The 13,951-nt window shown below is 35.1% G+C and overlaps 1 protein-coding gene across 5 annotated transcripts in view; it reads right to left on the minus strand.

Moving 5' to 3' along the window:
• Positions 1 to 13,951, minus strand: part of LOC145677210 (uncharacterized) — a 331,567-nt gene that overhangs the window by 251,843 nt on the left and 65,773 nt on the right. For all 5 annotated transcript variants that reach the window (XR_014129705.1, XR_014129706.1, XR_014129699.1 and 2 more), the window contains exons 7-8: positions 13,687 to 13,847; positions 3,405 to 3,657 (exon numbers count right to left, since the gene is read on the minus strand). Coding sequence is in view for 2 of the 5 variants with exons in the window: in XM_081747820.1 (XP_081603946.1) it covers positions 3,405 to 3,657; positions 13,687 to 13,847 (414 nt within the window). In the remaining 3 variants the exon portion in view is untranslated. The remainder of the gene's footprint in view (positions 1 to 3,404; positions 3,658 to 13,686; positions 13,848 to 13,951) is intronic.

A 13,951-nucleotide genomic window follows, 5' to 3' on the forward strand; every position in this document is an offset into this window, starting at 1 on the left:
GGAAATAATTATCACATTCTTCATAGTAATCATTCTTTACAAAGCTGAGATATCGAAAATCAAATACGGGAGTGAACTCTTTCTGTATAGCACAATGTAGTAAGTTTTAAGTAAGTAATAACCATTTTCGAATGACTAGATTTCACAATTAGTAAAGTAGTTTATTTCTGTAAGTGAGAAGTTTTCGATTAACCTCTGTTCTCTCAAGCAACCTGTATATTGAAATACTGATTGTAATACTTATGTTTTCGATGCGAATTTGTTTTTCTATCTATTTTTCCAGAATCTTGCACGTGTCTGTAACCAGATAAAGAAATTTTGTTTACACTCGGTCAGGAGGCATCAGAAACGTGGTCGAATGATTTTTTTTCTAATACTTTGTCTTATATTACGAAAAATCTTGGTTCCTCTTATATTTGTGAGTGACAGTTTATAGTTCAATTCTCTTTATCGGCTAGATTGGTTTTCATGAAGCTTTGCAGCCTTTGTAAACAATGCAGTTTGCAGCGTAGAAGTGTTATTAACTAATAAAATAAAATAAAAAAGTTTTATACGTAATCTTGTGTTAAAAAATGAAGGGAGGAAACAAGGAGATTACAAATGAAATGAAATGAGCTTTTTATAGGAGGACATTTAACCTCCAAAGTTCTTATAATTTCAGATGTGTGTCTACGTATCTCACTATGGTAAATGTTTATTTCTGCATAATATCTTGCTCAACAGAGGGTTAAAACCACGAAACCTCTCTTAGGTATGCCACTGCTCTCCTGAATCTTCGAACTAGTATATAAATGTAGACACATGCCAGGAGGAAAAAGGGCAGGATGAAATGTTTAATACCTTCTACCAGAGATAGTTACTTTTGCGGCAAAGTGAGGAATTGTCGTTTCGAAGGTATTAATAAGAACGATTGCGGCAAAGTGAGGAATTGGCGTTTTGAAGGTATTAATAAGAACAAACAAAAAGTGCTACAAACATTTTTTTGTTGTTTATTTTATACTGTGTTTCCAACAATTCCATACCATACCAAACAGAGACATTAGAGTTGTGACATAAAGTGTAACAAAATTGTTAAACTTGGACAAAACTTGGTTGTGCACATATTTCGGATACTTCCAGTGCCTAAATGAAAACACACAAGATTTGTTTTATGCTAGAAATAAATACTATGGAAACATGACATTGCAGTAAAAATATTATTTCCTATCTATCTGTACATCACAAGTGAGAATTTAGCATGAAAAAGTGAAACCTTCAGAATTGGACTATTTTAAAAAATAAATATCTCAAAAACCCCATCTTGAATTTTTATAAAAATTACACAAATCATGCACATAACCTTTTTCACCAATCCTGTAAAGACAAGCTTGGTATTATTTTTCTGCGAAGAGAGATACGAATTTTTATATTGCACCTTACACAAGTTGTGAAATAATAGTAAAGTCGTGAACAATGTATGGGATTGGCAACACTTTTTTTTTTTTTTTTTTTAATTCACACCCAAGGTGTTATATTACCAGTAACAATGTAACAACAACAGTGGCAACAAGTCCAAGAACAGGTTCAATAAAATTTAATGTCAGAAATACGTGACTGGCAAACAACTGGTTCATGAAAGAGGTCTGTCATGTTCAAATTCGCCGCATTCAAAGAGAGACCACTGCTGCTGAGAAAAGATCAAGCACATCAACAACTGATACTTTGGTCTTGCACTGAGATTTTGCAGAGAACTGGTTGTGTTGCAGGAAGAGAAAATTATCATTGGTAAACATCCCAAATCTCAATATTCACATATGTTGGATACTTTCATCGTACCACAGATAGCTTTGCAGTAGTCAGTGATGATTTGGCTCATGATAGTGCACATGCACTATGTGTTGTCCAGTTGATCATGGGTGAAATATCTGCACTGTGTGATGGACACGCGTTTTCTACCCAATATTTGTATCTGATAGTGCAGCCTCCCATTTCAAAAAGTTTAAGTTATTTGAGCTACAACGGATGAGTGACAACATTACAAGGAAATGGGTATTTTCAGCTACTGGGCATGGAAAAGGCACCTGTGATGGGGTAGGCGCTTTAGTACAACACTGTATAACTAAATTTAATCTGCAACATGAGCCTGTTGATGCAATTAGAGATGCAAGAGGATTCGTCGAAACTGTCTCTACATTCATGAAGAATATAAATTACTGTTTTTAGACAAGTGTACTGTGGAAGAATATCGTTTATGTAAAAGGAAAGAGTGGGTGAATATGAAACCAGTGACTGGAATTCAGTCCAGCCACTTTTAGAGTGCATCACATGAACTTTCCATTGCCAGAACTGCTGCTCATATAAATAAATTTGTTATTTTTAGCTTTGTAACCAAATCTCGTTATCCTGTGATGGATTTGTGTGTACTTGATTTTGTATCATGTATATTATACAATCAGTGGTGAATGGGACAAATAACGCACGTATCGCTCGAACTGGAAGATGTTACGATCTCTCTCATGACTCCACATGATCCTGCAACTCGTTTCAAATGACCTTCTATGCAAAGTGTTTTTACAATTCCTATAAGAAGTGTACTACTCAAGATGGAGTCTCCTATTCCCACTAGACCCTCTGCTCGTCAGCACAAACTTTCAGTAGCCCAATTAAACCTTACAGAAGACATTTTTGAACAGCTGTTATAACACTGGTGAGTGCTACATAAAATAAGTCTTCGTAACTAGTAAACCTGTTCTTGGTCAATATATTTACTTACACTGTTACTATGGTGATACAACACCTTGGATGTGGAAGTTAAATCAAAAGCAGCGTTGCCAATCCCACACTTTGTCACTACTTTACTACTATTTCACAACTTGTGTAAAGTGCAATATAAAAATTCATCTTTCTTTTCGCAGAAAAATAATACCAAGTCTGTTTTTACAGGATTGTAGAATCTTTACCAGTGCCACCACTTAATCTTTCAGTGACTGACATAACTTATTGAGATTTCGTCTGTAATTTGAAAGAAGAAAAAAAAAGTAAAATAAATAACGATGTTCGATCGCTATTAAAGGAGGAGGGATTATATAGCATTGGGTATTTCGTCCCATGTAACGGCGATAATGTGAGAGTAAGAGGAGTAACCCACCTCACCAGAAGTATATGCACGCAGTGCAGCAAAAATATTGCGGGAAGCAGACAAAACACCATTCCTGCTCACCAATCAGTAAACACTCGTGTAACATCAACATCGAGTTATGTGATTCGAGTTTTTAAAGGTTGTAAAGGACAGGGAAAATCGGCATCAAGTACATTAAGTGCACTAATAAAATATTCATTTTATGCACTCAATACATATAACAAAAATAAATAAATAAATACAAATATTATCTTAATTATATTATTACAAACTTGTATACACTTACCATTCAGCTTTTGATTTTCTGTTTGTACAACACCAGGCTCACATTCGTTGCAGGTTATTGTTCCTGCGTGGATATGACACAGAAGAGTAGTACCTCCAATTTGCAATATACTCCCATGGGTAACCTCAAAAAATGAACTTTCTTGTTTCGCTACGGACAATCGCTCTCCATTTAGATAAGTTCCATTTCGGCTCCCAAAATCACATATGAAGTACTTTCCTTCTATACTGTTGTACATGAACTTTGCATGAAACTGTGAAGAAATTTCAATCAAAGGAAAATTAATTCGCTAATCTATCACAGTACTTGCTTGCAAATTATTATAGGTATGAACTAAATCCTTTTACTGAAGTTTTTCCCTTCTATGTAAACTATAAGAATAAACTGAACGACATACAAAGCGTCCAAAGAACCTAATTTATTTGAATTTACTGAAACAATATTTTGCAAATTACAATATTTACGCGAATCTAATGTACACTTTTTTTCGTACTGATGTAGTATTCAATACTATGGGGCGCATCAGAATCGATGACCCATAATGTTCGAGTACAACTTGAATTCGTAGTTTACCGGTAGCTTCTCCTCCTGAACGACGCAGAGAATGAGAGGTAAAGTGCAAATGAATGAGTTTGTGATGTAGACGCCTCTGAAAATTCCAATAATGGAAACATTAGTGAAAAATGATGAGTCACGCCTGTAATTACTGGTAATAGTATATTGTGTATACAACTGTTCACTTCAATTTTACCGTAGCATTGATGCTCATTACATTTGCCAATATACTCTTTTTTATGATTTGAAGTTCTGAATTTGGTGTGCGAATTACAGTCGCGTCAATATGTTAATAAAAACCTAAAAATTACTTGTATTTACTAAAACAATATTTTGCAAATTAATAAAGATGAGTTCAGCGCTACGTGAGAACAACAAGCATCGCTCCAACTATTCGTAAAACAGAAGTAAAATGACTGCTGTTCTTAATGATATTTTGTCTAGCACGAGCTTTGCCTCTGTCATCTACGACTCAAACTACACATATCGTAAACGAAGCTGTCTTTCTTTCACGTATTACACAAATTTTGATAGGGCAAGAAAATGTGCAAAAAATAAGCCCATTAATATGTGTTATTGTAAATTGTTTTAGCAAGTTTCCACCCATTCTTACCAACTGTTCTTCCTGACATTTCTAGAGAAAGGTCTACCTATTTCCATAACAGAGAAATAGATTTTAATGTTGCCTCCACTATCTGCATTTAGCCACCTAACACCCCCCTTTTAGTCGAACTTCTATAAAATCGAGTAATCAACTTTTAGTCCTACTTTTAATTGTAAATGTTTCAAAATCGCACATTATTACTATATAAAAATACTGTATAAATATATAATAATAATAATAATAATAATAATAATAATAATAATAATAATAATAATAATAACAGGAAGAAGGAGCATAAGACCAAATTGCTCATCTACAAGTAAATCTTTTTAGCAAGAAAGTAATACACACTTATACGCAATACTTATATACACATTTCTGTACTGTGCCTTCCAAGCATTTAATATTTTGGAATAATTTCTTATTCTCATAATATATTTTTATTCTTATAATTTGTAATTGAATTTTCGTCAACTGCTTTTCTCTTCCTTTATTTCTTGAAGGTTAAAGGAGACGACTAACTTATAGAGGTGAATAATTATGAAAAAATTGGTGGAATGAGAATGTGGACAACTCCAGGAAACTAAACTCTAGGATACGATATGCTGCTACTTGTGTTCTTGTACTCTTTTACTAGATTCTTCCAAACTCTATATTTTCGAGCAGATTTGAAATTTTCCACTATTTTCTGACCAATACGAATACTGTTTATCGCTCCAAAATTAACAACGGCATTATATATTCTTCTCTGTTCACCCACACCATGTTCATGCTGATTTTCAACCACAATAGATTTGCTTTTGGGAATGAAGATACTAGGTTTCCCAAAGCTCACCGTATTTTCAGTTAATCAACAAAATAGATGGGTCATCTAGCCTACTTCTTCTGACGTACCTTCAATAAAAACTTCAAAATTTTACATAAAACACCTTTCGCCTCAACACACCTCATACTGATAACGTCTTTTCTACTTCCTTTTATTCTGTTTGAATCATACAAAACTTCACATAACCATTTGGCTCACACTGGTCCAAGTTCTCCTTTTATATTTTAAAATATGGATTTGTTGCAGTTATACACATACTTCAAATGGCTTCTTTTCATCACATCTTGAGTCACCTTACCAACAATGCCTTCAGGGATGTTGTCCTGAAAACACAACACTTTCGTTTCTGATGATAAACACCTCTCAGAAGATATATTGTCTAAAAACTACAGTTCTCTCTCCCTTTAGGGTTTGCATTTTGCAAAACCTCGTCTAATTTACAGCTAGGGTTAACGACTTCAGAAATCCGGTGATGAGTAAACTAATGATTTGAGTCAATGGATTTATTCTTTTGTATGTAGAGAGAGTAGGCTTCTGGTAATTACCAGAATATCTTCGAAAAAACACTAAACCCACTATAAAAGTACTAGATAATATACGTACTATATACAAGGTCATTTGGAAACTTCAGACCTGGAGATGACAACACTAGTTTCAAATTGAATACTTATTATTACGGACCATCTTCACCCATGGCCAAAGAATAAAAATAAATATTTAAACCAGTGACCACAACGTAAATTGCAAGTAACCAATTGTATAATTACAGTACACGAATATTTGTTTTAGAACAAATACGAATTTTGAATCCAAGAGGTCATTAAATATTTGGTGAAGAAGAGTATAAAAGAAACACACACATATATATATATATATATATATATATATATAAACACAGTAAAGTGGACGACCACAATTTGTCACTACACTAAACATGCAAAAATTACACGATATGCTGCTCCAGAATCACCAATTAGTTGTGAGAGTGATATTGCAGAATGTAAACAATACATTTTAACGGAAGATTTGAGAATGAAGAAACTGACTGTAGGATCGGTGCTCCAACTGCTGATACTTAACTAGGTAAGAATCAGAATGCAAATCTATAAAGAACAACTTGTCCGGTTTAAGTCACTATTACCCTCCGAACACGATACAGAAGTCAAAGCAATGAAAACATCCTGATTCTCCACCTCCAATAGAGACCATAAGGAAAAGTCTGTCGGAAAGATCATGATTTCAAATGTTTGGGATGCAAAAAGTATTCTTTTCACTAACTTGCACCTGGTAAAAACATCACCACTGAATACTATATACAAGATTTTAGACTAATAACAGGTCACCAAAAAGTCCCGATTTTCTTCAGACGAAGAGCTTACAGTATTAGTGGAGGAGTATTTTGTAAGCCTAGGGGAATCTCTTCGTCGCGGTACAAAAAAGCTTTAAAACATTGTTGAACCACATGTATTAATGTCAAGGGGAAAACTACACCTTACTATATGTCAACAAATAAACACAATTTTCAAAACGTAAATCAACATTTTCTACCTCATTCTAATAACTGACCAAATTACCACTGTGTATTAGGTTAAAAGAGATTTTGTTACAGAATCACGGGTGATAAATTCTCGAAAATAAACTACTACTTTCACCATAATAAGCTTCTTGATAAGCAGATACTATGAATTACTCACTTCTGGAGAAATTCATTTAAAACCATTTTGCTGCGTTGTTTTTCCTCTAAAACTTCAAGATGTGATGGAGTATCATCTTGCTATTAATCTCGTATTATCCCAAAACCCCCTACCTCCTTTTTTTAATTTTTTTTATTGATGTTTCTATACTGATTATGCCCGGTTGCCTGCATCAACTATTTCGTTAGTGTCCTAAGTCATTTTTCATCTGATTATGCATGAATGACACTTTCGACGAAACTCGTTCACGAACTTTGATACAAGACTCGGACTATGCCTGATAGTTCGACACGACCTCAGCAAAGTAAAACGGGCACAAGATTTGAAACATGGAATATAAAGCAGGGTTTGCCCAAGTGGGCCCAGCCCGAAAAAACCCAGTGGGTTTTTTCGGGTTGGACCCACCTGAAAAAACCCACTTTAAAACCCACTTGGGTTTTTGACCTATTTGTTAGTATATTATTGATACAACTAAGGTGATCACATTGTACGTGATTTTTATCAAATTTTAGACTTTCCTTGGGCGAATTAGAAGCTTCCACGTTAAGGTATACAACAATATTCAACATTAAGACCTTTATAAAGTTCTGAATGCACTAAATGATTTTTTTTTTTTAAAAAAACTTACCTTAGCTTGAGATAGTTATAGAACAAATTAATGTATGGATTATGCTTATAGCCTATTTGAAGCAAAATAAGCAATTTTGTACTTTAGAAAATATTTTCCGTGAATAGTATGCTCGTCGACTTGGCGACACCGAGGGACATTATCACTCATACGTTTGACGGATTTAAAGTCATAGGTGCCGGTACTAATAATACATATGTAAATACATTATTAAATCTATTAGTATTATCTCTTACCTTTGATGTAAAATACAAGGTTCTTCAACTAAAATTAGGTTTTCCAACAACAACAGTTTAGTTCAGTCATTTGTTGCTACTCTTCAAATAAGCATTCTGTAGAATCAACACCAGCAATAGCGTAAAAATTCTTTTCAAATTTAAGAAGCTTAGTAATGCTCGGGGTTCCGAAGACTATGTAACGCTTAATATTTCAAGTGCTGAGTTCAAATTTCCGTACTAATGGAAGTTTTGATGTACACGCCGTGAAAAAAGTGTTCGGGAAATTTTTTGAATTAAACGCAGAAGGATCGGAAATGAATACTTCAACAATAAAACTACTTATTTTACGCTTAAGCCTGCCATACGTCCCGTAAAAAACGGGAATGTCCCGTTTTGGGGCCCGAGTGTCCCGTGCCCCCGTAAATTTAGTCGGGACGGGGAAATGTCCCGTATTTTAACTCCGTTCCATTTCTGCTATCAATATCAGCTTATTCGAAAAGTGAAAAACAAAAAATTCTGACATTGGCTGGGAATCCTGTAATTAGTGAATGAACAATACGCTATTGCATGTCAGTTTCGAGGAAGTTATAACACCACCCTGTTCGACTTGATAGCGAGCGAAATTTGCAATGCTACTTTTTCTATTGTACTTGATGGAAACTCGAATACTCTCCGAAACATAAAAAAAAGAAAAAAAAAAGAAAGAAAGAAAAAAGATGACTGAGTGTTTCTACATTTACAAACACAGGGAAGATGACTAACCTTTTCTTCAGCAACACATTAGATAAGTTAACAAGAATTATAATCTTTTTCAGAGGCTAGGGACACAGAAGTGTGCTTTGGTTCAGGTCTTAGAAAAATGTAAATCTGGTCCTGACAATTACACACGACACAAGGAGAAAAATCATCTTTTCATCAGATTAAACTGACGAACGTAATTTTGGCAAATACAGCCATGTAAATAAATATTGCTAAACGCGCGAAAAATATTGAAAGTAGATTGTACCGCTGATTTAAATAATTTGGATATTGTTGTCCTGTAAAGCATTTTTATAGCACATCTTAAGGTTTTAGGCATCTTCAGTCTATACAATTAATTGCAGGGTACGAACAGAGAAAAGCAGCTGCTGCTTAGTGAACTTTCGCCTATTATACGTATTCTGAAAAAAATAAATAAATAAAATGAAATCTTTCAGTTTTAGTCTCACGGTTATGCCTGCTATGCTCAAGGTGATGGCGATGATGAGAAATGAATGAAATGACGGAATGAAGAAAATAGAAGGAAACGTGAGAATCCCGAGAAAACCCACGCACAAGGTGTTTGTCCACCACAAAGCTCACTTGGCGCGAGCTGGGATCGAACTAGGAACCCCATGCACTAGAGGTGAACGTCCTACCACTGAGCCATTGCGGCTTATTATACTTTTGTTCATTACCAGACTACACTTCATTGCATTGTGTTGGAAAGTTGAGGGAGGGGGGGGGGGAATCTGAGGTGTCCCGTATTCTCATGGAGAGAATATGGCAGGTTTATTTACGCTGGAAGATGTTAATTTCATATAAGACATTTTAAAACATTTATTTATTTCATACAACATGAATTGTATCTTTGTTTTAAATTAATAGACCCCTTTTAGTATTCATATTTGGCGAACTTCAGTCAGGCTTCTGAATGACTTGATCTACAATTGTTCGTTTGTCTGCCGAGCTCCTTCATAGCTATGCGGTTAGTGTACGCGTCTTCGGTGTGGGACCCGGGTTTGCTTCCCCAAGGTAGCTCATGTAGTTCGGATTCCACGTTAATCAATAGGTCCCGTCTCATATTGTCTCGCTGCTGAAAGGGGCGTTAAACACAAAATCAACTTAACTCGTTTGTCTGCCTCTACCACACACACTACAGGGTACAACTTTCGGCCTTTTAAATTAAAATTTTCAGAATACAAGCACGAGACGCTCTAAATTTCCTGTATAGATTTTGGCGGCATACCAACGTAAAATATCAAAATGGCGGCCATTTTTTCAAAACAGCGAGTATCCACACTACGAAGAGCAATTTTCAGTTTTTTAAGTTGAAATTTTGACGGTGGAAGCACGAGATATGCTAAATTTGCTGTATAGACTATCTCGGCGATCGAATGTAAAATTTCAAAATGGCGGCCATTTTTTTCAAAACAGCAGTAAGTAGAAAATTGTTGCAAGTTGTGACAATGACAATCATGAAATATAAATCACATTTTAACACTTTTACTCCAAAGACATTGAAATATTTCGAAAAAACCCGATTAAACCCGAAAAAAACCAATTAAACCCGAAAATACCCGAAAAAACCCATATGGACCCAGGTGGGTTGGGCTTTTTCAAAAAAGTCCGGGTTTTTCAAACCCTGATATAAAGCTTTCTTTATACTTGTATATTACGGGCATTAATATCTGTGACGAATGAGTTAGAGGAATACAGGATAGATTTGACAGAAAATTAAAAAAGACAGAGCGGTACAGACCGAAAATGTTACTTTTCTTTTCTTTTATGGAACGAAATAAAAATCACCAAATAGAAATAGGGTTTCTCTTTCACTAACAAATAGTATTGGCAATTAAACGTGTTATTTTTTTTAATATATGCTTTTCATCATTACTCTTAAAAGTAGGTGTTGTCATATTATTGTTCTAAATGAACATGTTCCATAGCAGGTAAGAATGACTACATAAAATTGTTTTTTATGAAGAAGTAGAAACTGTATTTGACCAATTCCTAAAATTCCATATGAAAATTCTGTTAAGGGATTTCAATACAAAAGTATGACAAGAGGATATTTTCAAACCAATTATACGGAATGAAAGTCTGCATGAGGAAAGTAATGACAAGTTAGACTCGTGAACTTTGCAACATCCAAAAATCTTATTATAAAGAGTACAAAATTCTCACATTGCGACAGTAATAAATATACTCGGACTTCATCAAATGAATCGATATAAATTGATCATGTTTACTAGATAGAAAAAGACAGTTTAGCGTAACATATTCGTCGTTTAGAGGAGCTGACTGTGATACTGACCACTGCCTGGTGGCAGTGATAACAAAGGAGAGATTATCATTGAAAAGAGGAAATAATCAACATTTGTAAACACAAAAGTTTAATTTAAAGGAATTAGAGGAGGGTTAAGTAAGAGAAAAGTACTAGATTGAAGTATAGAATAGGTTCTCGGTTTTAGAAGGCTCGGAATGCAAAAGCGTTGAGAACACAAGAGTTAAAATTAGGGATAATATTAAAACTGCAAGAGAAGAAAATCTGTGGCACATTGAATTACACAGAAACAAACCACGGTTTGATCAGGAATGCACTGAACTAGCACAGGAGAGAAAATAGGTAAAACTGCGTTGGTTCAAAATTTAGATAGAACTGCACAAAATTTCGAAGACAATAGACGGGAAATTTCCAAAATTTTTAGAACAAAGAAACGTGGCTTTTAAGGGTAAAATTTTTGAACTTGATGACAACAGTAAAAACAAAAATATCGGAACATGTATAAAGGTATAAGCGAATTTAAGAAAAACTATTGCCCTCACGCTTATATATTAAAGAAGGCATACGAAACAATTCTCACGGATACGGATATTATTTTGAATAGATGGAAATATTTCTTTGACAATTTGCTAAATACGTAACCAAAAAATAATATTTGTAGAGAAAGTGAAATGCATACAGAAGAATTTTATACTCCATTCTAACCGAACAGAAATAGAAATTGCTATAAAGAAACACAAGTCTCCGGGTGTATACGGAATTTCCAATGAGTTAATTGTACGAACTGTAGAACGAGACTACAACGACACACATATATTCATTCTCCTCTTCTGAAACAAGGAGGAATTGCTTCAAGATTAGTGATTATGGACTAGATTTCTAGGCTTTTGGCATCTGTAGCCATGTTAGCTCGTCACACACATGAGGAATGACGTCCCTCGGTGATCGCACTACCTGGAGAAATTGGAGAGGAAAAAAGGACTGGGGAAGGAAGGAAGCAGCCTGGGACTATTATTTTAGGTACCACCCCGGCATTTGCCTGGGGTAAATGAGGAACCCCCCCCCCCAAAAAAAACACTCAAAATGGCTGGCCTGAAAAAAACTGTCACATGTTTTCAATCGAGTCTCTCTACCGGGAATCGGGATCGCTTGCACCAAAGGCGAAAGCGTTAGCGACCACGCTATACCGGGCCACGAATTGCTACAAGATTGGAAGGAATCAATCATGGTTCTAATTTACAAGAAAGGCGATAAAATTAACTGTAATAATTATCGACGCATCTCTCTCTTTTCTCAACATCTTATGAAATTCTCTGAAACATACTGTTAGCAAGATTGATCCCATATGTACGAGGGTTGTTACATAAATTCTACGACTAACCAAGAAGTATTAGAACTAGACATGTAATAATTTAAGGCCGTACTTATTAAACCTTCCTATGATGTCATACCAAATTGGGTATTAATATATTTTTATTCTATTGTTATAGGTCCAGGACTTTTATGCTGTTGTTACTAGTCCAGAAAGACAGGAGAGTGAGAAAAGTGTGATCAAATGGAAAAATTGAAGGCGAAAGCTGTTATTGAATATCTCCACAAGAAAGGTTTAAAACAGCAGGAGATCCACACCGACATGGTTGGTACTTTAGGTGATAATACTTCTTCATATGTCACAGTGAAGAAATGGGCAGCCGAATTTAAAATGAGCATAACCTCCATTGAAGATGACACTCGGTCAGAAAGGCCCGTTGAAGCACAAGCTCAGGAGAACATTGACAATGTGCATGAAATCAGCATGAATGATATCCCTGTGGAGTACGTTCGCCACCCTGTGGAGTACGCTATATCCTTAAAAAAATAAATAAATAAAAATAAAGATAGCAAGCAGGGCCTAGTGTTGAATGGCACTCACCAAGGTTATGGCTTATGCTGGTGATATAAATCTTATAGGAAATGATATAAGAACAATAGAAAGAAATGCAAAGGTTTAATTAAACATGGAAATTTGATGTAACTGTAATACTGCAAATTAAGGATACAATGAAATATCAAGTAGTACTTTTGACGAAGTGGGCACTTTTAAGTATCTAGGATCAGCATTATCAGACCAAAACCATATCTATAGAGAAACTGAATATCGACTAAAACCAGGGAATTCGTGTTATTATTCAGTCTCTCTGTATTCGCTAATTCTGTCGAAGAATTTGAAGCTTTAGAAATATATAAAACGACAATTATGCCTGTTATGCTGCATGGTTGCGAAACAGGGTACTGATTTTGAAGGAAGTTCGCAGGTTGAAAATATTTCAAAATACAATTCTGAGACGAATATTCAGACTCAAGCGGGACGGAAAAACTTCATAACGAAGAACTGCATAGTTTACACTGTTTACTTGCATTGTTAGGGTTATTAAGTCTACGAGGCGGAGGAGGTAGACACGTCATGTAGCCAGAATGGGAAAAAGAAGGAACGCTTTTAAAATTTTAACTGGAAACCCAATAGGGAAAATGCCACTAGAAAGACCTAGGCGTAGATGGGAGGGCATTATTAAGATGGATCTCGCAGAAGCAGAAATACACAGTAGAAATTGGATCCAAATAGCTAATGAAGAAGTCAACGCAGAGTGCTTGTGAATGCGACATTGAACCTTCTGTTGCATAGGCCATAGAATTAGATAGTGACGTATAAACTAAAGGGAAGTATAGAAAATTATGAACATGGAACACCATACCTTACTAATATTTGGATCCGGAATCAAAATGGCGTGGTCTCCTTGCCTTCCTATAGTTCCTCCAGTGCACGTTACAATAAATAATGTTCCAACTTTCAGTCCAGGTACAGTCGTCGCCGTAACTATTACTCGCACACACGGAGCCCACACTTGAGTAGAATCTGAAAAATCAAATACAAAGTATAATAGTATATATAATAAGTAAAGTATAAAAGTATAAAATTAGTGTATTAAAAAGGAAAATTTTAACGTATTTATTATATAT

The sequence above is a fragment of the Thermobia domestica genome, chromosome 2 (genome assembly GCF_964235325.1).
Source record: "Thermobia domestica chromosome 2, izTheDome1.hap1.1, whole genome shotgun sequence".
In the NCBI taxonomy this organism is placed as follows: domain Eukaryota; kingdom Metazoa; phylum Arthropoda; class Insecta; order Zygentoma; family Lepismatidae; genus Thermobia; species Thermobia domestica.